At 50.6% G+C, this 21,946-nt stretch overlaps 1 protein-coding gene across 1 annotated transcript in view; it reads left to right on the top strand.

Annotated features, from left to right (window-relative positions):
- LOC105492550 (transmembrane protein 163) overlaps positions 1–17,275 on the top strand; it is a 259,890-nt gene extending 242,615 nt beyond the window's left edge. Inside the window, exons 6-8 of the mRNA XM_011759761.3 lie at positions 6,890–7,001; positions 14,902–15,043; positions 16,272–17,275. Of these exons, the coding sequence (XP_011758063.2) occupies positions 6,890–7,001; positions 14,902–15,043; positions 16,272–16,332 (315 nt within the window). The 3' untranslated portion in view covers positions 16,333–17,275. The remainder of the gene's footprint in view (positions 1–6,889; positions 7,002–14,901; positions 15,044–16,271) is intronic.
- The last annotated feature ends 4,671 nt before the right edge of the window (positions 17,276–21,946 follow it).

The raw sequence follows: 21,946 nt of genomic DNA, 5'->3' as shown, positions 1-21,946 counted from the left end.
CAAAGTGCTGGGATTATAGTTGTGAGCTACCACACCTGGCCTGTCTCATTGATTTCTGCTCATACGTTTATTATTTCTTTCCTTCTCCTTACTTTGGGATGAATTTGATTTTCTTTTAATTTTTTCTTAAAGGCAAAGCTCAGATCATTGATATTAGGCCTTTTAAACATTTTTAAGTACATTATTTACTATAAAATTTCCTCTAAGCACTGCTTTTGCTGCATACCACTAATTTCAATATACTGTTGTTCTACTTTCTTTCACTTGAAAATATTTTGTAATTTCCCTGGTAATTATTCTTTGATTCATGAGTTTTTAAGAAGTGGGTTGTTTTATTGTTCAGTTTCCAAATACTAGAATATTCTAGATATTATCCTGTTACTGATTTCTAGTTTAATCCCATTGTCAGAGAATATGCCTTGTATGATTCCAGTTTTTTAATTGGTTGATATCTTTTTAATTGCATAGAATGTGATCTACATTAATATTACATTTAAAAAGAATGTGTGTCCTGCCTTTGTTGGATAGATGTTCCATAAATGTCCGGCAAAGCTGGTTGATCATGTTGTTGAAGTCTTCTGTTTACAGACTTTCTGTTAGTTTGTTCTATCAGTTATGTAAAGTATTATGATCTTCTTCTTTAATTTTGGATTTGTCTGTTATATGTGCCATCATTTGCATGCACGTACAGGTGTAGCACTAAGATAAATTCACATGAGTGGGTGGCTTGCTCAAAGGGGAGATTTGTACTTTTCAGAGAAATTGTCAAATTGTTCTCTGTACAGGTTGGACCATTTTGCACTGCCACCAATCAGAATGGTATGAGAGACTGTTTTCTCATAGCCTTGTGATATTTTTGGTTAGATAAAAAGGGCCTTACTATAGTTTTGGCTTTCATTTATTTTATGAACATTTGAGCCTTTTTCATATGTTTAAAATTTATGTTATTTTTAACTGTCTCTCACATATATCTTTGTCCATTTTCTCTTTGTTGGTCTTTTTCTTCTAGATTTTCATGAGCCCTTTATATAGTAAGGAGATTAACCCTTCGTGACAATGTTTTTTCTAGTTTGTATTTGATCTTTCCCCTGAATATGCTTTAACTTCTGTCTTGTCAAGTATATCAATCTTTTATGGCTTTGAGATGGTCAGAAAAGGTCTTGGCTACTACAAGGTGTTGAAGGAGCTTGCCAGCATGGACAAAATTTATGTGGAGTTTACCTTTAATGTACATTTATACTTGGCTCTGAATGATTGGCAAATTTCCTTAAACCTTTTTGTCGTAATCTTCCATCATTCAGTGAAGACTCAACTGTGAGAAATTCTAGAGACACAGTACTGGTAACAGCGGGAACTCAATACCTAGCAAAGAAATTGCTGTCACTGTTCTCACGGAGTCCACTGTTTAGGGACATGAGAGATGATCATGAGGCCTTAGATGAGGCAGCCTGGTACAGTTTACAGCTGGGAGCAATTCCAGGTCCTGCCACTAGCAGAGTGACCCTGGGAAAGTCATTTAGCCTCTCTCCAACTGTTTCTGTCAGACGCCCCCTCTGACACTGCTGAGAATTCTGTGGCATGGTAGGTGTGGCTGCACCTTGAGAGAAGTCAATGGCAGTACAGCCTACGCATGTTATGGTTTCTCATTGTCAGCCATGTCTCCATGTCTGCTGTGGCTTCCTGACTCTCCGGAAGGAATCTTCTCAGAAACTTTCTTTTATTAAACTTAGAGACTGTCTTAGCTTGGGGTGCCAAAGACAAATGTCGTCAACTAGGTGGCTTAAACAACAGGAATTTCTTCTTCACAGTTCTGGAGACTGAAGTCCATGATGAATGTGCCAGCAGAGTCAGCATCTGGTGAGGGATCCTTCCTTGGGTTATAGATGGCTGCCTTCTCACTGTGTCCTCATGTGGCCTTTCCTTGGTGCACATAGGTGGTGGGGAGAAAGATCTTCTGTTTTCTTATAAAGGTACAAGTCTCTTACAAGGGTACTAGTCCCCCCGCCCCCATGACTTAATCTAACCCTAATTATCTTTCAAAGGCCCCATCTCCAAATATTGTCACATTGGGGTTAGGGCTTCAACATATGAATTTTGTAGGAACACAGACATCTCGTCCATAATAGGGACTGATGTCTTTTTAAACCTAGTTTTATAGGCAGAGTCTCACTCTGTTGCCCAGGCAGGAGTGCAGTGGCACTATTATAGCTCACTGCAGTCTCAACCTCCTGGCCTCAAGTGATCCATCTGCTTCAGCCTCCTGAGTAGCCGGGGCTACAAGCATGCACCACCATGCCTGGCTAATATTTATATTTTTTGTGGAGATCAGGTCTCACTATGTTGCCCAGGCTGGTCTTGAACTCCTGGCTTCAAGTGATCTTCCCACCTCGGCTTCCCAAAGCACTGGGATTCCAGGCATGAGCCACCACGCCCAGCCAGGTACTGATGTCTTGAGCAGGCTGCTGACTGCATCTCTGTGACATTCTGTTCATGCCAACAGTCAACGTGGGAGCCGTGTGGAGAGAGGAGCACATGCACCACAGGAGAGCCATCTGGGCCTGGGCAGGGAAATCACAGAGCTTTTAGGACATTGAAAGCTGGTTTTGGGAGAGGGGCTTTGGCAGGTCTGTGCCAGCCTGGATCCTTCTTGGGTTCCTCCACAGGGTTAATCTGTTTCTGAGGCAGATCCACTCAGCAGTGGTGACCTGCAGCCTGCAGCTTTGGGTGACACTCAGAGATGGCCTCAGACTCTGTTCTAGAGAGAAAGGTAGTTGCTGTCTCAGAGCCAGTCCTAGGAGCAAAGGGTGGCTGGTAGAAATAATCCATGCTCAGAAAAAGCCTGCCTTTTGCATCTCGGCTTCTCTCCATTAAAAAACTTGGCTTCCCAATACTAATATAGCATTCACTCTGTGCCGGGCCCTGTTTGACCCCATGACACATCCGTATGAAGTTTTATGGCAGGGTTCAGGCAAAGAAGCAGACCCCTCTTAAGTGATGCAGAAGAGGGGTTTGTGGCAGGGATGAGACTTTCCACGTGGTGGTTGCTGGTGCCGACGTCCTGGTAAGGCGGTTGCCTCTGAGTGTGGTGTTGGCCTGAAGTCAGCAGCCGTGCAGTCAGGAAAGAAGGCTGAGCCAGGAGGAGGGGCCAAGGACAAACTGGCGCCCATGAAGATGGCCTGGACCTGTATGTGACCCTCACTGTCTCAGCCTCCATGACATTGGGCATCCTGCAGAAGCGGGCGCCTTTGCCACAGAGCTATATGCACTCCTGGCTCATGACTCAGCGAAGCTGGAGCGGGGGGATGCGGCAGGAGGGGAGAATCCACTGGCCCGGTGCTGCCCTGCTCTCCCCTGGGCGAGTCCACTGGACTCGGACCACTCCGTGGTCCCCTGGAGCCACGGAACGTGTCTGGCTGAACCGTGGCAGCACCCAGCCGCTTCACCACTTTTCACGGCCCATGCGGGTGTCTCTGGGAGTCAGCTTCAACCGGGAACCATGGAGGAAGGAAATTCCGGGCAGCGTGGCTGCAGCTGAGCTCTGTGCACGCAGTGTATGCGGCCACCAGGAGCTCTGCGCGCGCAGTGTGTGCGGCCACCGGGAGCTCTGCGCGCGCAGTGTGTGCGGCCACCGGGAGCTCTGCGCGCGGTGTGTGCGGCCACCATCAGGTGGTCTGTTGTTTTTTCCACTTTCTAGGTAGGACAGTGGAGGGAGGGAGGGGTTGAGGGACCTGCCCAGAGTCACACAGCTGGTAAGTGGGGCTCCCGCTTCAGTGCCTTTGAAGCTGCCACCCAGTGGTTCTTCTTTTTCGCCCCAGGAAAGCCCACCCCAGTCCTCCAGGAGCTGGACCTCGCGGCCCATCCGGTCCATGGAGAGCTCCCCCGAGATGAAGGCTCCCTGGGGCCGGAAGCTTCCCGCACAGCCCCTTGATAGGCCGCGGTGGAGCTCAGTCCTGGTCTTGTGGAAGTCGAAGTTTCTTTGTTTGACCATGCATACTTACTTCTCGGTGACAAGCTTCCTGTGTCTCTCTTACAAGAATGCTGACCAGGCTTGGCTGGGGCTCACCGTGAGTACCCGATGTGGCCGGCAGGTAGAGGACGTTTGTGTGTGGATCGTGTGTTTCGGTCCGTGAACAACAACTCCTACCTTTTATTGCCAGCGGCTGCCAGGCGCTGTAGGCATCCCACTACCGCTTACAGAGGAGCAACTGAGATCCAAGTGTTCGTTTCCAGTAAGCCGTGGAGTTTAGAGTTGAGCAAAGGCCTGCCTGGCACACTCCTGCTGCTGGGTCGGCCGAGCCCTGGTTCTGAAGCTCCCTTTAGAGATGGAGGAACGGTCACCAAAGCCGTGGGTGGCGTTTCTGGAGCTGCATCTCAGGGTGGGGCAGCACAGCCCAGCCCCTGTGCCCCAGGGGCCTAGATGGGGTAAGCACAGATTTTCTCTACCTCTGGAAACTTAGGGAGGAGGGCTTTGCAAACAGAGACGGAATGGAGCCAGAGGTGATTCAGGCGTGGGGTAAGCAAAGTGAGCACTGGGTCTCCAAATCTGAGGCCTCAAAGTTCTTGACTTTCCTAACTGCCTCAGTATCCCGGCCTGTGCTTCCTGAGTCCCGTTAGCACCTGGGGCTGTTGACATGCGATTCTTTGGTCGGGTGTCTTAGTTCTAGCTGTTATAACTAAACACCACAGACTGGGTGACTCATAAACCACAGACACTTCCATCTCACAGTTCTGGAGGCTGGGAGTCCAAGACAAGATGCCGGCAGATTCAGTGCCTAGTGGGGGCTCTTTTCCTGGTTCATAAGACGGTGGCTTCTCCCTGTGTCCTCACATGTGGAAGGGGCAAGCTGGCTCTCTGGGGCCCCTTTTGTAAGGGCACTCATCCCATTCATGAGGGCTCTGTCCTTGCGACCTAATCACCTCCCAGAGGCCCCCCCCCCCCTTCTCATACCATCACCCTGGCGATGAGGTTTCCATGTGTGAATTTTGGCGGGGACACATACTCAGATGGTAGCATCATGTTCAGTTTATTTTCTGTGGGTGCTATCTCCTGGACTTAGGCTGAGTCCCTGCATGAAGAGAGCCTCCATGTGGGGCTCCTGACCCCCTCCCACTGTGTCCCCTGCTGTGTAACCTCCACATAGGAGGGACTGAAGAATTGTCAAGAGGCCTGGTTTGGGATGGGCCTTACTGGTCATTTGAGGAGGTGAAACTTCAGTGAGGTGATTACTTTAAATCACCTTTTAAATGTGAAAGAATTTTAGGTTAATAGAAGAGTTTTACAGATAGTACAGAGTTCCCATATCCCCTGCATCCAGCCTGCCCTGCTGTTAACATGGCACACAGCCGCGGCAAATTCGTCTCTACCGCGGGATGACGGTGCTCTTCACAGAACTCTAGACTCCCTTCTCATGTCCCCAGTTTTCCCACTGATGACCTTTTTCTGTTCGAGGATCCAGTCGGGATGCCATTTTGCATTTAGTTATCAAATCTCCTTCAGTCTCCAGTGTGTGACAGTCTCGGTCGTTCCTCGTGTTTCATGACCTTGACACGTGAGGCGTAGTGGTCGGGCATTTTGTAGCCCGTCCCTCAGTTTGGGTTTGTTTGATGTTGTTTTGCAGTTAAAATGAGGTTATGGATTTGGGGATGGAACACCATGGAGGTAAAGTGCCCTTCTTGTCACATCGTATCGGGGGCCACAGGGTACTAACACAACTTATTAACGGTGATATGAACCTTGACTGGGCTGAGGTGGTGTCTGCTTGGGTTCTCCATTAGTAAGCTACTGTTTTTCCCTTTCTATCCTCTCTGTTAGATTTGAGTCTCTTAAGTCCAGCCCAAACTCAAGGGCAGGGGATGGGGTGGGGAGTAGCGAAGAGTTTGTGAACATAGGTTGCCAAAACCACCACTGCCATTGACCCATGTTTTCGGGGAGATGCTTTGACCCTATACAGATAACCTGTTTCCAGTGAAGTGGTTTTTCAAATGGCTTTGTTAGGTGTTGAACATGAAGCAGGCTGCCTCTCTCTTCCCAGCTTCTGACACGAGGTTTGTGAATTTGATTAATAAAATGCGTAGGGAAAAGCCGATTTCTTTGCCTATGTATGATGCTGCATCAGAGTTCGGCTGGCAGGTACATTTTAATATTGGGAAATCTGAAGGCTGTGTCTCATGGGGGTGACACATGGGAGCTTGAAGCAGAAGAGCTGGATGGGCCCCAATGTCAGGAGATAGTGGTGCTTACTTATTGCATATGGGACTCACTTGTTTGCTTGCAAAAGTAAGGTAACAATTTAGAGGAAGTGTTCAGATAACGTCAGTAGCAGACTATATTTTTAGATGCTATTTTCTCTACCCATGTTTATATGAACTCTCAATTGCCCTGTGTGAATTTAAGGGGAAAAGATATGGTTTTAAGTAGCTCCAGCCATAACTGACCCTGTGGCAAATTCAGTTGTCTCTGTTGAAGGATTATTAGGCCAGTGGTGTGTTTATGTGTTCCAAAATTCTCAGTCAACTGCTTGGTGAATTATCTGTGGAAAATTCTATTTAGAAGACGCTGTTCTTAGCATTCTGACCAACTCTGTTATTGATCTATGACTGCTACTCATTTTAGCAGAATAGTGGGAAGGTGAATTTCCTACAGGAAAATAAATACGTAATGGTTTTCTAAGTAAATATAAATTGGGATTATCTGTTTTTGAGCATTTTTTCCAATTCCTGGTGACACATAACTGAGATGTGAAAGCAATGCAGTATACCCCCACCTGGTGGCAGCATACCTGACTGACTACTTGTACTTGGAACGAAGCTTATCTCTAAGGCAAGTGGGTTGGAGATGATCTGCTCCAGCAGGAGGTGAACTGTTGAAATCTGGAACTTTCTCTTGCAGGACGATTTCCTGTTCAGTGTCTCCATTTTAAGTGGGATTCTTTGCAGCATCCTGGCCGTGTTGAAGTTCATGCTGGGGAAGGTTCTGACCAGTAGAGCACTCATCACAGATGGTGAGTAAGGCTAGGATGCCTAATCCCTGGGGGCTGGGCTCACAAGGAAGATGCTGTTTGGGTCTCTTTTAGTTGCTTCCCTTGCTGGAGAACTCAGTCATTTGGAATCCATTTCTCACTCTCCTACCCGCCTCAAGCTGTTTCTCAGAGCTCCCATATCAGGGCAGATATCTTGTGCCCTGGGAATTTAATAAACTCTTCATAAATCACCTCCACTCTGACCTCCTAGCAGGGAGGCTCGGGGCTCCCCAGCCTCTTAATCATGAAGCACAAAGGGTTTCCTGGAGTCTTGGGTTTTATGTGCATTGCTCCCCATAAAAAGTAAATGCCTTTTCTGGATTCTATAAATGTTGCCTTTGTGAATTCTCCATGCTTGTTTTTCCTTCCAGCTAGTGGGACGCTCACCTGGGAGTTCAGGTAGCAGTTACCAGGTGCCTGCCTGCTCTGGGGAAATGACCTGTGTGTTCTCTGCTTAGAATCTCAACCAGCTAGAAAAGTCTGTGTGTGTCCCTGTGGGACAGGAGGAACTTCTTTTGTGACCTTTGGGATGACAGAGAGAGGGGTGTGTGAGTGCAGGAAAAGCACGTTTCAGGCCCCAGACTCGCTGATATCACTGATGTATAAACAAGAAACTTGATAAGCAGTGCCTCCTGGACATGTTGCTTTTATTTATTCTTGGGCATGTGCGGAGCCCAGGGGTCAGGGGTAAAGTGGTAGGGGGTCAAAGGGCAAAAGTCTTGTGGGTTGGTGGGTGCACCTGCACAGAATAGAGCAGAAATATGTGGATTCTTTTTTAAAAAGTTTATATATGTGTGTCTGTATATGTATATATGTACACACAAACATGAAAATGTTTTACATGTTATACACACATGTGTGTATGTTGTGTGTGTGTGTGTGTGTGTGTGTGTATATATATATTTTAAGATGGGGACTCACCATATTGTTTCCCAGGCTGGTCTCAAACTCCTGAGCTCAGGCAGTCCTCCCACCTCAGCCTCCCAAAGTGCTGGGATTACAGGTGTGAGCCACCGTGCCCGGCTAGATTATTTTTGTAAGAAACACTTCCTTGTCACAAACTCTCAAGGCTCTTTTGTGTGTGAAGTGTGGAGTGCAGACGTGCATGGTGACAGTGACAGCTGTGGGGCCCTTCTCACCCGCAGGAAGGGAGCATGGTGACATGGCGTGGGCTCCTTGTCTTAGCCGACGTTGAGGACCTGCTGGGTGCAGAGCTGGACTTTGCACGGTGGGCAGGGGTACAGGAAGCCAAAGTGATGTTTCCTCCCTGGGACAGAGCTCTGGCCCAGGAATCCATCCGCAGAGGTGGCAGGACTGTTGGCAGGTGGCGGGACTGTTTGCAGGTGTGTTGGCAGGTCTGGGGGATGAGGGTGGGCGTGTGGGCTGGTTGTCCTTGTTGGGGAGCCAGGAGTCCCTGTGCCCACCGCCTGCCCCCACTCCGCCTCCTGAGTCTGCAACATGGTCTCTTGGGAAGGCAAGAGGAGGCCCCCAGCTTTTCACCCATGGCTACCCTCGGAAGAGCATCACCCGTGTGCATGGATGTGCATGGGGTTCCTTTAAACAGGCCTGAAGATGTTGGGGGTTACAGGACCTGACATCCTGACTGCAAAATCTCAGACCCCCGACGCTCATCAGTTGACCACTACCAGGCTGGCAGCACTGAAATTTCTTGGGCTGTTTGTTGAAAACACAGATTCCTGGGCCCACCCCAAAGATTCTGATTCCAGGGGATTCAGTTGGGGCCCGGGAACTGGTGTTTTATGCCAGCACCCCTGTCTGTGTGGCACACACCAAGGTTTGGTGCTGCCCCTGTGCCCACCCCAGGGGCCAAGTACAGCATCTCTCCAGGGAAGGTGGCCCCTGCTGTGTCCAGCACTCCTGCATGCCATGTGACCAGCAGCTCGAGTCCTTCCTCAAGTCGCCCTGCCCAGCAGGCCTGCTGTTGGTTTCTGCCCTTGTGAGACGCTGCCTTGCTCCTTGGGCTGAGGAAGCCTTTAGTCCATATGAAACCAAAGCTATTCAGACGGTAAAAGTGGTTTAAAATGGCGAGCGGACTGACTACCTTGACTGCCTGTGTTGAGACTGCCTTTTTCCTGAGCAGCTTTGAGCAGCGCTAAGGCCCCTCATGCGCGGCAGGCAGGCAGGACCCCTTCCCCAAGCTCCAGAGGAAGCCCTAGGTTGCCGCTTCCTGCCAGGCTGGGGGAAGGCGGGATCCTGCTGCCATCAGGTCCCGGGTTTGACGCTGCTGGAGCGTGAAGTTGCGGTAACACCGGATCAGCGGGGTTTCACACTCTGCTAGGTGCTGCGCTGGCTGGGGACGCCAGCTCCGGAGCGAGCCTCCCTTTCCAGTTTCTGCCTTATTGCTGTGAGGCATCCTGCCCTGATCCCCAAAACGTGGCTGCAACTCAGCCAAGCAACCCCGCTGCTATAAATAGACAGGTCTTTCTAGCACAGCCGGATCTAAAGAACTTGCAGTTCAGCCTCCTGAGAATGACACAGCATACTGAGGCCACAGCCTGGCTTCTGGGGTGTCTGTCACCCACTGAGACATCGTAGAATTATAGGCAGCTTGCATCAAGTTGACCCTAATACATTGTCCTGCAAGACCCGGGTTCATCTGCATGGCCTTCCCTGTCGGGAGCAGAGCTGGGGTTTGGGGTAGGGAGTTCAGCCACTGGGATTTTTGTAGTCTGCTGCCTTGTGGTCTGCAAAATCAAATGCCTTCCCTGGCCATGGAGCCCTTCTTTCCTTAGGGATGAGTGTAGCCGGGACACCGGGTGGGTTCTGTGTGAGAGCCGAGGGATGAGTGGGCCCTAGCCAGGGGTTTGGGTTGGGACCTCCAGCTGCCTTAGAGGTCCCTTTACAAGGCTCTGAGGGCCACTCTGGCCCAGCCCTGTAGGGATGCAGAGTGGAGGCCTGGCTGGCCTCGGCTTCCCTCTGCCGCGTATGCTGCCCACCTTCCCTTCCATGTCTCCTTACCTAGAACAGGAGGGAAGGGCAGGAAGCCCGAGGGTAGGCAGTGTGGGTCTGAACAGCTTTCTGGGCTCCCGGTGGTGAGTCCACAGCGGGCAGCTCCTCGGCCGGTTCCCAGGCAGGCTGTGAAGCCCCTCTGGCTGGCACATCTGTGGGACCTTGATCCACCTCACTGAGGTTGGGGTGCAGGCAGCCTCACTCGCCGGACACCTGGCTGTGGAGCCAGCAGTCAGAGCCCCAGCAGGAGTCCCTGACCCCGCCCTGCCCATGACCCATGACCCATGGGGCTTGGCCCCCTCCTTGCAACACTGGCTCTGTGACTTGGTGGGTGCTGTTTCCTAACATTGTAGATATTCCAGATACACGATCTCGGTCTAGGCTTCACTGTTCTAGCTTCCACCGTGTTATATGGTGTTCAGAGGAGAACAACAGTGAGGCTGCTTTTCTCATGAACAACTTCTGACTTTGATTTCGCGCACACGAATCCTCCACACCCATAAGCAGTATTTCCATCATACTTGTGAACCAGGGAGGAGGTCGTTACAAGGAAAAGAGGAGGGTTTGGGTGAAAACTGTCTCACAATCAGGCGAAGAGTGGAGAAGAGCCGTCCTCCAGGCGGAAGGAGTCCGAGTGAGGAAGGGGCATGGGGGGGTCCCTTCCTCAGAAATGGGGGACAGAGCATGGCGGGGCTTGAGGTCTACGGTGGGATGTGGGATATTTTATCAAATGTTGAAACAGGTAGGGCGACATGAGTACTATTTTCTGCGGAGCCCTCTGGTCATCAGTGGTGGGGAGCAGAGTGGAGGGAGCTGGGAGCTGAGCAGGGGGAGGCCCGGGGAGAGGAAGGGATGGCAGCTCAGATGGGGTGAGGGAGAGGGTTTGGGAAGTGGTGGGGTAGGTATAGAATGAGCAGCGCGGGGATGAATCGGCTGAGTGGGTTTGATGAGAGCAGAGGCAGTGCCCCCACCCCCGAGCCTGTTCCCAGGAGGCCCTGTGCTCTGTGGCCCTGCCGTCCCCTGTTAGGTGGGTGTGTTGCTGGCAAAACACGCAGGAGGAATTATACCCTCCTGCTAATTGTACTGTCTGGGATCTGGGCTTCTTCCATTCATTGATTAGCAGAACTAGGGAGCGATCTGTATTTATCTTCTCTCTGTTCTTTCCTCACTTTTGAAGGTGGGTGGGCAGGATGGGGTCAGGGAGCCATGGCTGTCGTGAACCTTGGGGGTTCCCTGTGGCTGCCAGCTAGGCTGCGGCATAGCCAAGCATCCCCTCTGTGGGAGAGGGCGGCCTCCCCTGTCACCTGGCGGCGGCTGGGTCCCAAGCTGGAGCCAGGCTGAAGTGGGCCAGGCTGATGCTGCTGGCTCCCTTTGTCGCTGGGGTGTCCTTATAACTGGGAGGCAGCTCTTTGGGGAAAGGGACAGCAGGGTGTGGTCGATGGAGACCCTGTGCGGTGCAGTGAATCTGGTCTCATCTGGTTTGTGGCTTTGGATGTTGTCATTCATGGGTTTGTTGCTATTGGGACTGGGCTGAAGCTTGCTGTGTATTAGGGTAATGTGATTTCGTACAACAAACACATACTACAAATCAGACAGGAAGAGCATGAGAGGGCACCAGGGGAGCGCTCTGGATGAGGGGCACAGCTTCAGTCCTGTGGGAACAGCTGGGGCGAATCTGGAAGCCCCTCTGAAACAGGGGCCTGCTCTCTTCTCCTGCTCACAACCAGTTCTCAAATACCCCATCTATGACAACCTTTCAAGCACACAAGAAACTTTTAAATTAGAATATTCTGTGTACAATGAATGTGTTTAACTACACAGATCCTGATCCAGTTGGCAAAGCCAGACTGGTGGAGCTCTAATCAGGGTGGCCTTAGCCATCATTTTGTGCCATTGTATGCTCCTAAACTGATAACAGCATTTCTTCATTAGAGCGGATCTGTGGTTGCAACTGTGGGGACAGGGCCAAGTTTGTGGGGCTGGCACTGCAGAGGGGAGTGACGGCAGGGCCTGCCTGCTGCGCTGGTGGGGGCTGGGGGCTCAGAGCTCTTCATGTGGAATGACGGACTGGGAAGGTCCTGACATTTGGAGCAAAGATGGTGGGTGGCCACGGACTCGGTCCCTATTCTCCGTGTGCTTGATCCAGCATCCTCAGGCAGACTCTCAAGAAATGAAGCTGAAATGAGTCAGGCTCTGTCATCACAAAAGTGAGCCGAGCCAGGCAGGGCAGTCTCCTCCTAGAAGATGCAGCGAACAGGTGACCCTGCCACCAGCCTCTCAGCTGTGGGGCATCAGGGAGCACCTGGCGGACCTGTTGTCAGGAAGGGCAAGCTGGGCCGGCCTTGGTGCTGGCTGGCAGAGCGGGTGACTTGGTGGAGCTGAGTGGACATCTAGTGGCTGTCTGGGGAACCTCACGCTTTTGCCTCTTTGAGCAGCACCTGGCTTGGGCTTCCTTCTCCTGGGGTGACTGTCTGCGGAAGCCGGGCAGGGGTGGCGCTCAGGCTGGGCCCTTGCCTGCCTGCCTACTTCCTCCTTCGTGTGGTCACTTGTTCATGCAGTGGTCATTTGCACCCCTGATGAATGCCGGGCCCTGTCCTGGGACTTCGAATACTGCAAGGAGAGACCAAGTTCCTGTCCTTAAGCTTAGGTTTCCAGTGAGAAGAGTGGGGCGGTTAAAATGGCAAAGCTAGCCTGTTAGCTGGAGGCAGAAGGGAGTAGTGGGTGGAGGGGAGGAAGTTTAGGGGCTGGGGGCTGAGGACAGGGCTGGGAGGGAGGCCCTGGGTGACAGTGACAAGCCCAGTGGCCCTGAGGGGCGGGCAGGGTGGCTGTCGCAGGATCGTGTGGCTGGATGTGAGGGGTCTGGTGCGATTTGATCCCCTGATGGGGGCTTTCCTGCAGGAGATCCTGGCTGCTGCTCACTGACAGAGGGTCCCTCTGGCTGTGGCGGGGTCCAGGGAGGACCACAGGTGGCCGGGGCAGAGCAGGGATCAGCAGGGAGAGTGAGAATGAGTTGGGGGAGTAACATCTGGCGAGGGGCAGGTTGGTGGTGTAAGGGAAGATGGGCTCCTAGAATCTCGGCCTCTGGAGCTGGTGGCCCCATCTACGGAGCATGCGGCAGAGGACGAGGCGGTGCTCAGGGCTCTGTTGTGGCTGTGGTCAGTCTGAGATGCTTCCGTGAGGAGCCTGTGCCTGAGGGCAAAGGTCAGGACAAAAGCTGGGAATTGAGGGGAGCAGGGCTTATGGATTGGCAGAGGGCCAGCTCAGAGGACGGAGCCTGGGACACTCGGGGATGCAGGGGAGGACACAGCAAAGGGGACAGGAAGAGCCCCAGGGGGGTGTGAGGCTGGGGATGTGACCCCCACTGAAAAAGGGGCCTGTCACCACCGCAGGTAGCAGGATGAGGATGACTTTGACTTCGGGAAGGGCTGGGGGAGGAGGGAGTCTGGGCAGAGGTGTGAGTGTGGAGGCAGCGGGCAGACTCTTCTGCGGGTTTTGTGAAGGCCAGTAGGAGATGGGGGAGGCGCGGGGTCCAAGAAGAGTTCAATGGGGATGGGAAGGTGGGTTAATTCCAGTAGGAACAATCCGATCCAATCTGGGAAGGAGGAAGGGAGGAGCATCGCAAGAACCAAGCCCTTTGAGGTGGGCAGGGGAGCAGGGCACTGTAGGAACAGTTACAGGTGGGTGGTGGATGTGGTGTGGGGAATATGAGGTATCTTTGACCAAACCTAGGTGTCCTGAGCACGTGGGAGAGAAGGGCATACTGCCAAGAGCGTCGCAGGGCACAGGCCAGTCCCTGCGGTGCCCTTGCAGGCCCGCGGTTCATCCACCCTCCCTGTGAGCAGCCATTGCATCTCCGCCTTGGATCCTGAGTAGACAGATTTGCTCAGGTCACCCCTGCCCGGCAATCTTCCTCTGCCCCGGGGGAAGCCCAGCCTGGCGTGGAATGTTACGGGTCCGCACAAATCTACCGGCAGGGCCTCCTTGGGCAGTGTCGACCTGGAGCTTCTTTTGCGGCCACCAGTGTGTTGGGGCAGGGGAGGAGCTGGTGTCCTTCACGGGGAGACCCTAGAAGCTACCCTAAGCCATTCTCTTCCTGTGTGGCCTTTGACAGCTCTGGTAAAGTAGAAGCAAGCTGGGAGCCCCAGTGGGCTGCTGTGTGAAAAGAGATGGCAGTCGCTATCTAGTAGCTCCAGTTCTGTTTTTATGGCCATTTCTCCAACCATGTAGCCAATATTTTGCAAAAAACTTAGCATAATACACTTTCCATTTCTCTTCTGGAGGGAAAGGAAAAAACCTCAGGTTACTTAGAGGAGACTCGGGAGGGAAAGGATGCAGGTTTGGGTAGATCCCAGTCCTTCTCAATCCTGATAACCCCCATCAATATATTTAACCTCATTCTTAGTTTTCTCATCGGAAAACAGGGATGATGATGATAGTGTGACGTCACACGATTGAGAAGGTTTATAGGTAACTGCACATCCTGAACGCCCAACTCGGAATCTGGCCCAGCAGACAGTCAGATATGAGTCCCCAAGTATTTGAATGTCTTACTGTGAGCCCGGAACTGTCCTGGGGACTGTGGACTCAACAGGAAACCACACCCCTGCCTCTAGGAGGTTTGCGTTCTAGGTGGGCATGGGCGAGACCAGCTATAAACCACACACGGCATCAGTGCCCGGAAGAGAAATAAAGCAGGTACAGGATGACGGGGGTGACGGCTCTATTCTGGGAGGTATCTGGTGACATTTGAGCAGAGACTTGATGGGCCCAGGTGGTGGCTATCACTCGTGAGAGCTTTGGGCACCATTCCTTCCAGCACATGCTCCAGTTATGTGGAGACAGGACTGGCATTTGGGTAATTTTCTGGGATTGCTTGGCACTGCCATCTAGCCTCTCTCTGCTTCCTTTGCAGGGTTTAACTCCCTTGTGGGCGGCGTGATGGGCTTCTCCATTCTTCTGAGTGCCGAAGTGTTCAAGCATGACTCGGCGGTCTGGTACCTGGACGGCAGCATAGGCGTTCTGATCGGCCTCACCATATTTGCCTATGGGGTCAAGTAGGTTCTTGTGCTTTCCTCTTTGCTTTCCTGGCAGCTAGGAGTGCCCCTTCTCCACCACCTTCCCCAGCCAGGAAATGACAGAAGGCTTCTGAAGTTCACGTTTTATACCCGTGCCCCTCCTGAGCCTGACCAGTGTCAGGTGACTGGAAAAGCACCCAGCAGGGGTCAGATATCCTTGGGGCTGGCACGGAAGTGAGGCAAGGACAGATATCAGGCCTTTAAGCCACAAAGGCACTCCTTGACTTCTGTCTGATGCCTTCAGGACTCTTTGTGTCCTGACATCTGTGCTCCTTCCTCTCTCACAGTCTTCACGATGCCCCAGGGAAGCACCTCTGTGTGGTTTCCTCACACGGGGAGCCCCTCCTGCCACAAGTGGGGGATGTGACCGTGTGCTGGCCGGGGGCTGCTTCCCTGACTAGTCAGTGCAGAAAGGCCCTGCTGGCATCACTGATGCGGGCTTCAGCACCCAGGCTGGAGCTAGCCTTTCAGAGAACCATTTCTAAAGGGTGCTGTGCTTTTAAATGTTAAAATGCTTCCATCGCTCAAGGAAAGGTCGGATGGCTATCATCAAAAAGAGGGACAACTGCCAGCGTCGGTGAGGACGTGGCGGAAGTGGAGCCCTCCTCCATGGCTGTGGGAATGGACCATGGTGCTGCCAGAACTCGGAGTTACCGTTTGCCCCAGCACTTCCAGTCCTTGGTATACACTGCCGGAGGATGGAAACAAACCTCCACACTGAAAGTTGTCCAGGAAATTCACAGCAGAGTTATTCACAATAGGCAAAATGCAGAAACAACCCACTTGTCCATTAATAGATGAATGGATAAATGTGGTAGATCTATGCAGCAGACTCTCATTCAGCCCCCAAGAAGGAATGAAGCGCTGTTATACTCGCTCCAACATAGATGAACCTCAAATGTTATGAAGGAAGTCACAAAAGGTCACATGTTTGATTGTTTATATAAAATATCAATAGGCAAATCCACAGAGGCCGGAAGGGGAGGGTACGGCTCATCAGCGTGGGGAGGAGGGGGAGTGAATGCTACAGGGGGCATGGGGTTTCTGAGATAACACAAATTGATGAATATACTAAAAACCACCCAGTCACATAGGGTGAACTTTATGGTATGTGAATTATCTCAGAAAAAAGAAAATGAAAATATGCTTCCCCAAGCTCTCCAGCCCCATGCCGTGGAGGTGACCTTGTCTGTCTTCATCTTTGCAGACTCCTCATCGACATGGTGCCGAGGGTGAGGCAGACACGTCACTACGAGATGTTTGAGTGAAGGGGGCCAGCGTCCGCATGAGACCATCGAGATGAGAAGTTTCCACATAGGCAAAGGGTGCCAATATTTAACTGAACATCTGGTTTCTTTTTGGAAGTTTTCTTTCACATGGTTTGTCATTACAAGACAAGGTCTGCCCAGCCAGGTGGATCTACCTTGCCCCCATCACCTGCCGCCCCCATCAAACATGTTAGGACAATGCCCATGGGGGGACCTGCTTCCCCGTCTCCAGCTGGGACTGGCGTTTTCAATTCTCTGGAGTGTGATGGTTTTCACGGGTAGGATGAGACCTTTGGCAGAGAGGTCTCCAGTGGTGCTCTGAGCCTGCGCTGCATAGGACTGAGCAGACCCACCTCCTCCAGCTTGGGTGGCCCCGCCACTCCTGGTTCCAAGTATCTCCTCTCCTGGCAGGTCTTAAGGGAAGATTGTACCCCTCACCCTTTACATACCCAGAATCATCAGTATGTCACTTCCTAATTTCTATCAGTGTATCTCATTAGTTTCATACTGTTTTACTAATCTTAAATCTAAACAGATTTGCTCAAAAGGAGACCATTCTATTTTTTAAAGTACTTAGTGATATACGTATAAGCTTTGCATGGACGAATTAAATAAGCACATGACCCTTTCTTGTACATTCAGAACCTGAACATCCATGTGAAAACTGGATCCATTTTTGAGAGATGTGAAAGTTTATTTGTAATAAATAATTAGAATCTATCCGTATATGCATATATCTATATGCTGTGTTAAGTGGTAATGGTACATTACAGTCTGTGGAGATGGTTCGCTCCCTCTGTAAGGAACAAGACGTTCTCAGCTGATGTCACGGTAGGTTTAGATTCTGAAGTGTTCCCCAACCTGTACCGTTCTGTACCTCTCACACCACTGCTTGCCCAGGCAGTAGTGGCTGACCAATAAAGACCTTTACCTGTTTTGTATAGCACGGGAAGGCAATCTTTGGGAGTTGTCACCATGCGGCACCAACACATGGGAGGTTTTCCACTGTGGCTGAAGGATGTGGGAGGGGGCGCTTGTGCCTAGGGGGACTGAGCGTGGAGACCCTGATGGACTGTGGTGCAGGCTGCCCTCTCTGACCACTCAGGTAGGGGCCGCACACTCACCTGGCACCTGGAGCTGAGGGACAGCTGCGCCCAGGCCTTGTTCCAGCTGTGGGGTCCTGTCGGCCCTCCATGCTGGTGAAGGGAAGGGAGTTTGTTCTGTGAGGTCATGGAACCTTGGTCCAGTACCATGCTTTCAGGTGGCTTCTCCAGCAGTACTGAGGAATATGTCAATGGATGTTAATATGTAACATGAACTAAAGCAAGTTTGGGAAGTGTAGGATCCTTTGTTTCTCTTCCGCTGGTTTTCTCGTGTCTACTGTACATCGTGGAAGCACAGGGAGGGGAAGCTACACTGGTCGCGTTGCCTAAACGCAGGTACTTGGCTTTCCCTTGTGTTCTAACATGCTGTGTGAACTGCGTGGGGTCTCTGTTTTGGGCAGTAGCCAGGAAGCCTGCCTGCTTCAGAGGCCATGCAGATGAGGGCCAATGTCACCTGCAGACAAACTGTTGGGTGGGGCATGGACTAGACCTTCCCTGTCTGTCTCCAAGGCATCTGCCTAACCAACTGCTCATGGCTCACTGCTTCCTGGCTCAAAAGCTGCTCTTGAGGGAGAAATCGATTCCAGGTCCAATGGACGCTGGTGCTCAGCCCCTTATAGGGCCATTAGCTCATTCTTAAAGATTTTTCTCAAAATCTTAGCAGTTCACTTTCTAATTGACTTTCCTTCTAGGGGAAGGCAGCGCAAGGAGAGTGCCCTAACATGCGCAGTGGTGGATGTGATATGAGGAAAAGAATACACAGTAGTAAAACCTTCCCCTTTCCACTCCTTACATACACCTTCCTGTCTTCCTAGCAGCAGTTTCAACAGTGTGCTGCAAACCGTGAGAGGCAGCTGGGGGAAGTTGTGTGTTGGGGATGTGCCTAGACAGCAGCTCAGCTTTGTTCTGGAGGTGACCCTGCATGCACCCGCCCCCCAAAAATCACTTCCACCTGTCACACAAGAAAAGTTTATTGAAAAATAAAGTTCTCCCTAGTTTTCTCTACAACAGTGGAAAACAAAGCAGTGCTCTCTATGCCAGTACAGTACATTTGGACAGCGACACCTTGTTTGCAGAACCCTGCATTACTTAACCCCAGAAGTGAACGATAGAAAATGGCTGTAACCAGGATCTGTTTGAAGACACAGATGCAAATGGCCATTAGCTTAAAGACATCAAGGTTGTGACAGCAACTGCAGTGGAAGGGACGTCACCATCTCCTTTGGCATCAACTATTATGCTATTAAAACTTGGGTAGGACAGTGAGCAAAATGCTTCCCAAGTTTGCTCCCTCTCAGCTTTGGCAGACATGAAGCTGCTCTGAGGTTCCTGACCTACTGTCCTGAGAGGCATTTAGACCTCCAGCACCACAGATCCTTTGAGCACCACCCCTTCCTCGCCATCCTCCATCAACAGTGGCCCTGCCCACCACATAAGCATAGGGTTCTCCAGCTGTGGGGTCAGGGTGGCAGCGAGGGAGTATTTTAAGGCTCCACAAAATCTGGGCTAGAGAGATGCTTTGCAGATGGGAAATTGCAATCACTTCATCCATAGGACGAGACTGCTGATTTGGCTGAAGAGAATCCAAACGAATTTGAAAAAGACACCAAACTCCAGCAAATTCCAACCTGCAGTCTATCCAGAGTTGTGCCAAGACAGGGCAGGAGATAAAACTTTCAATCCACTGGGGAAGTAAGAGGCCAAATCCTCTCCCAAAACAAAAAGCAAACCAATATTTAGGTGATTTGGGAAAACATCATTCAATCATGAGCAGCCTCTAGGAGCTGTTCTGGGAGGCCAAAATCCCTGCCCTGTTGCCCCCAGCTGGCAGGGTGGGGTTGGTTTTCTCTGGCATGAGGCCAGGGAATAACCTTTAATTTGATGGATACATGCAGAGCTAACCAGCCTGGGAGTCCCATCCCTGAGGACAGGAGGGGCCACCCCAGCCTGTAGGGGCGGCAAAGGGACCTGCCTGGGGAATGCGTAAGTTCGATTGGTCCCCCTTAACGCAGAAAAGCCTCCCTTACTGCATTCAAAGGAATACTGTTAACTTTGACTCAAGAGGTGCGGTCTGCCAGATAACCCATTTTAATTTCTAGCTCAAAAATGTTCCTTGAGAAAAACCCTTGGAATGTTCTGAAAGACATCAGTGGAGTAAGGTCCGGTATGTTGCTAGCCAAAGGTCACCTTTACCCTTTCCAGCTGGAGTTCATAAATTCTTGCAGCCTTATTTCCTTGAGGGCTGAAGTCTGGCATATTTTCAAACCAGTGCATTCAAGAATACAGTAAAATCCCAACCAGCAGGGTAGGCCGAGAACTGGGATACTCTAAACCAGTAATTCCTACAATATTCAATCAACTTGGAATCATGTTTTCATGTAGGTATTTTTGAATCAATAGGAAGGGAATGAGCTCAGCTCTTTATTTCTCAAGTTTTAGGAAACACTAATAACAATATTTAACATTTACTAGGGCTTACTATGTGCCAAGCACTGTGCTAAACACTGAATCCTCACAAAACCCTACGTGCTATAAGAAAGCTAGGGTGATTTTTTTCTGTATTCCAGACTCTACAACTAATTTGGTCTTTTGCTATAAAAACTTGGTCTCCCACTTTTTGTTGAAGCCAACAAGAATCACAGGAACTCACCCTCAGCTTCATGAAACTCTCAGCTTCCTAAATGAGCAGGCATCTATTTATGTCCATCTGTCTACTCACATGAAGATGCTCTGCAGCCCCACAGGGATGGATGGGGTTCGAATAAAGCCAATATGGAAATGACAATACTTTTAAATAAATAAAATAATCCAGGCTTAGGATAGTAACACATACAACAGAGCCTGTCGTTAACAAAATATTTTTTTTTTTTTTAAAAATCAAGAATTTTTGGCCAGAGGTGAGGGTGGCAATGTCTAATTATATACACAAGCTAGGTAAACCACCTTGGAGAAATGGGGTGGCCACCGGGGTCTGCTCTAAAAGGCACGTACCTACCTATAGACATATAGTTTCAGTCCAACACGTCATACTGATGTCAACCCTGCCAGTGAGTTGAACTGGCCTTGGGGAAGCTCATTATTCACCTTCATTAAGTCTTGCATTCACTAAAGAAACAAAAAAGGTGCACGTTCTTTCCCTGTCATGATGCTGAAGTATTTCTTCTCCAAGCAGGGCCTTGAACTTTGTGGATGCACCTGCTCACATGCTTCTGCCTCAGCCACACCTCAGCAAGTGCGTGGGTGGCAGGGAACACAGGCCGGTTGACACACTGGCAACCAGCAGTCCCAAGGTAGACCGGAAGGTATGGCAGAATCCAGCCCTTTCTTGAGGTTCTCAAGGCTTCACACCCTCCGCTGCGGGTGGAAGTGCACATGCATACACGCTATGGCCTGGCGGGGTGGCTGCAGGGAGCTTCTGGTGTCCAGCCTGAACAGCTACAGTGACTCAAGAACATGTCCTGTCTCCTAGCTGGAGGAGTCTGCTATTGCCCTTCAACAGCATCCAGAGTCCAAAAACTAACCCCAAAGAAAAGTGAAAAGGCACATCAAGGAAACAAATTATCACCAAAGAAACTAATATCTCCAAACGCACAACAAACACACAAAAAAGCAAACTGTAATGAGCAGTGACAAAAACCCAGTCCAAGCAAAAATGAAAAAAAGCATCTCCATTTATACATGTGCAAATCAAACTGCGTACACCAAATAAATGAGGTGTTTACTGGCATTCAAAGAAGTCTTTTTACTCCTCAAAGTATTTACCTTTCAATGGAAAGCTTTCTCTTTTAGTAAATTAGATGTTTTCTCTCAAGTTTTTTAAGAGCTTAGGATCACAATGGGGAAAATAATCCAAAAAAACAGGCAAGACATTATAGCGCAGAAAAACATTAATCATAACTTAGGATTTCTCTCCCCATGGAACTGTTATCAACTATAAATCGGTTTAGGATTCTATCAAGATCAGCAATGGCAAAACCTCCACAGGCTCCCAGCCCACAGTCAGGGGCACCTTCCTCTCCTCTTCCACGCAGGGCAGATGGAAGCCCCCTCCCCAGTTTCCTCTTCAGGATCACTGACCAGACCTGGGTCAAGTCTGAGGAGGCCTGGGAGTCAGAACACATTCAGGGGTCACTGACTCTTCAGATAATGCCCTAAACAATTGGAGTGTGGGCCTGTTTGCTCCCAGAACAGCTGCCCTGCCGGTGGAACTGGCACGCTTCCAGCCAACACTGGACTGGGGGCACGAAAGAGGGACTTTTTTTTTTTTTAGATGGAGTCTCGCTCTGTCCCCCAGGCTGGACTGCAGTGGCGCGATCTCGGCTCACTGCAAGCTCCGCCTCCCGGGTTCACGCCATTCTCCTGCCTCAGCCTCCCGAGTAGCTGGGATCTCCTGACCGCGTGATCTGCCCGCCTCGGCCTCCCAGAGTGCTGGGATTACAAGCGTGAGCCACTGCGCCCGGACGAAAGAGGGATTTTTAAATGGCAGAAAGGTGCTCTTCTGGGCTGCCTGA

Source organism: Macaca nemestrina, chromosome 11 (assembly GCF_043159975.1).
Source record: "Macaca nemestrina isolate mMacNem1 chromosome 11, mMacNem.hap1, whole genome shotgun sequence".
NCBI classification, from domain to species: domain Eukaryota; kingdom Metazoa; phylum Chordata; class Mammalia; order Primates; family Cercopithecidae; genus Macaca; species Macaca nemestrina.
This window is presented reverse-complemented; position numbering and strand designations above follow the sequence as displayed.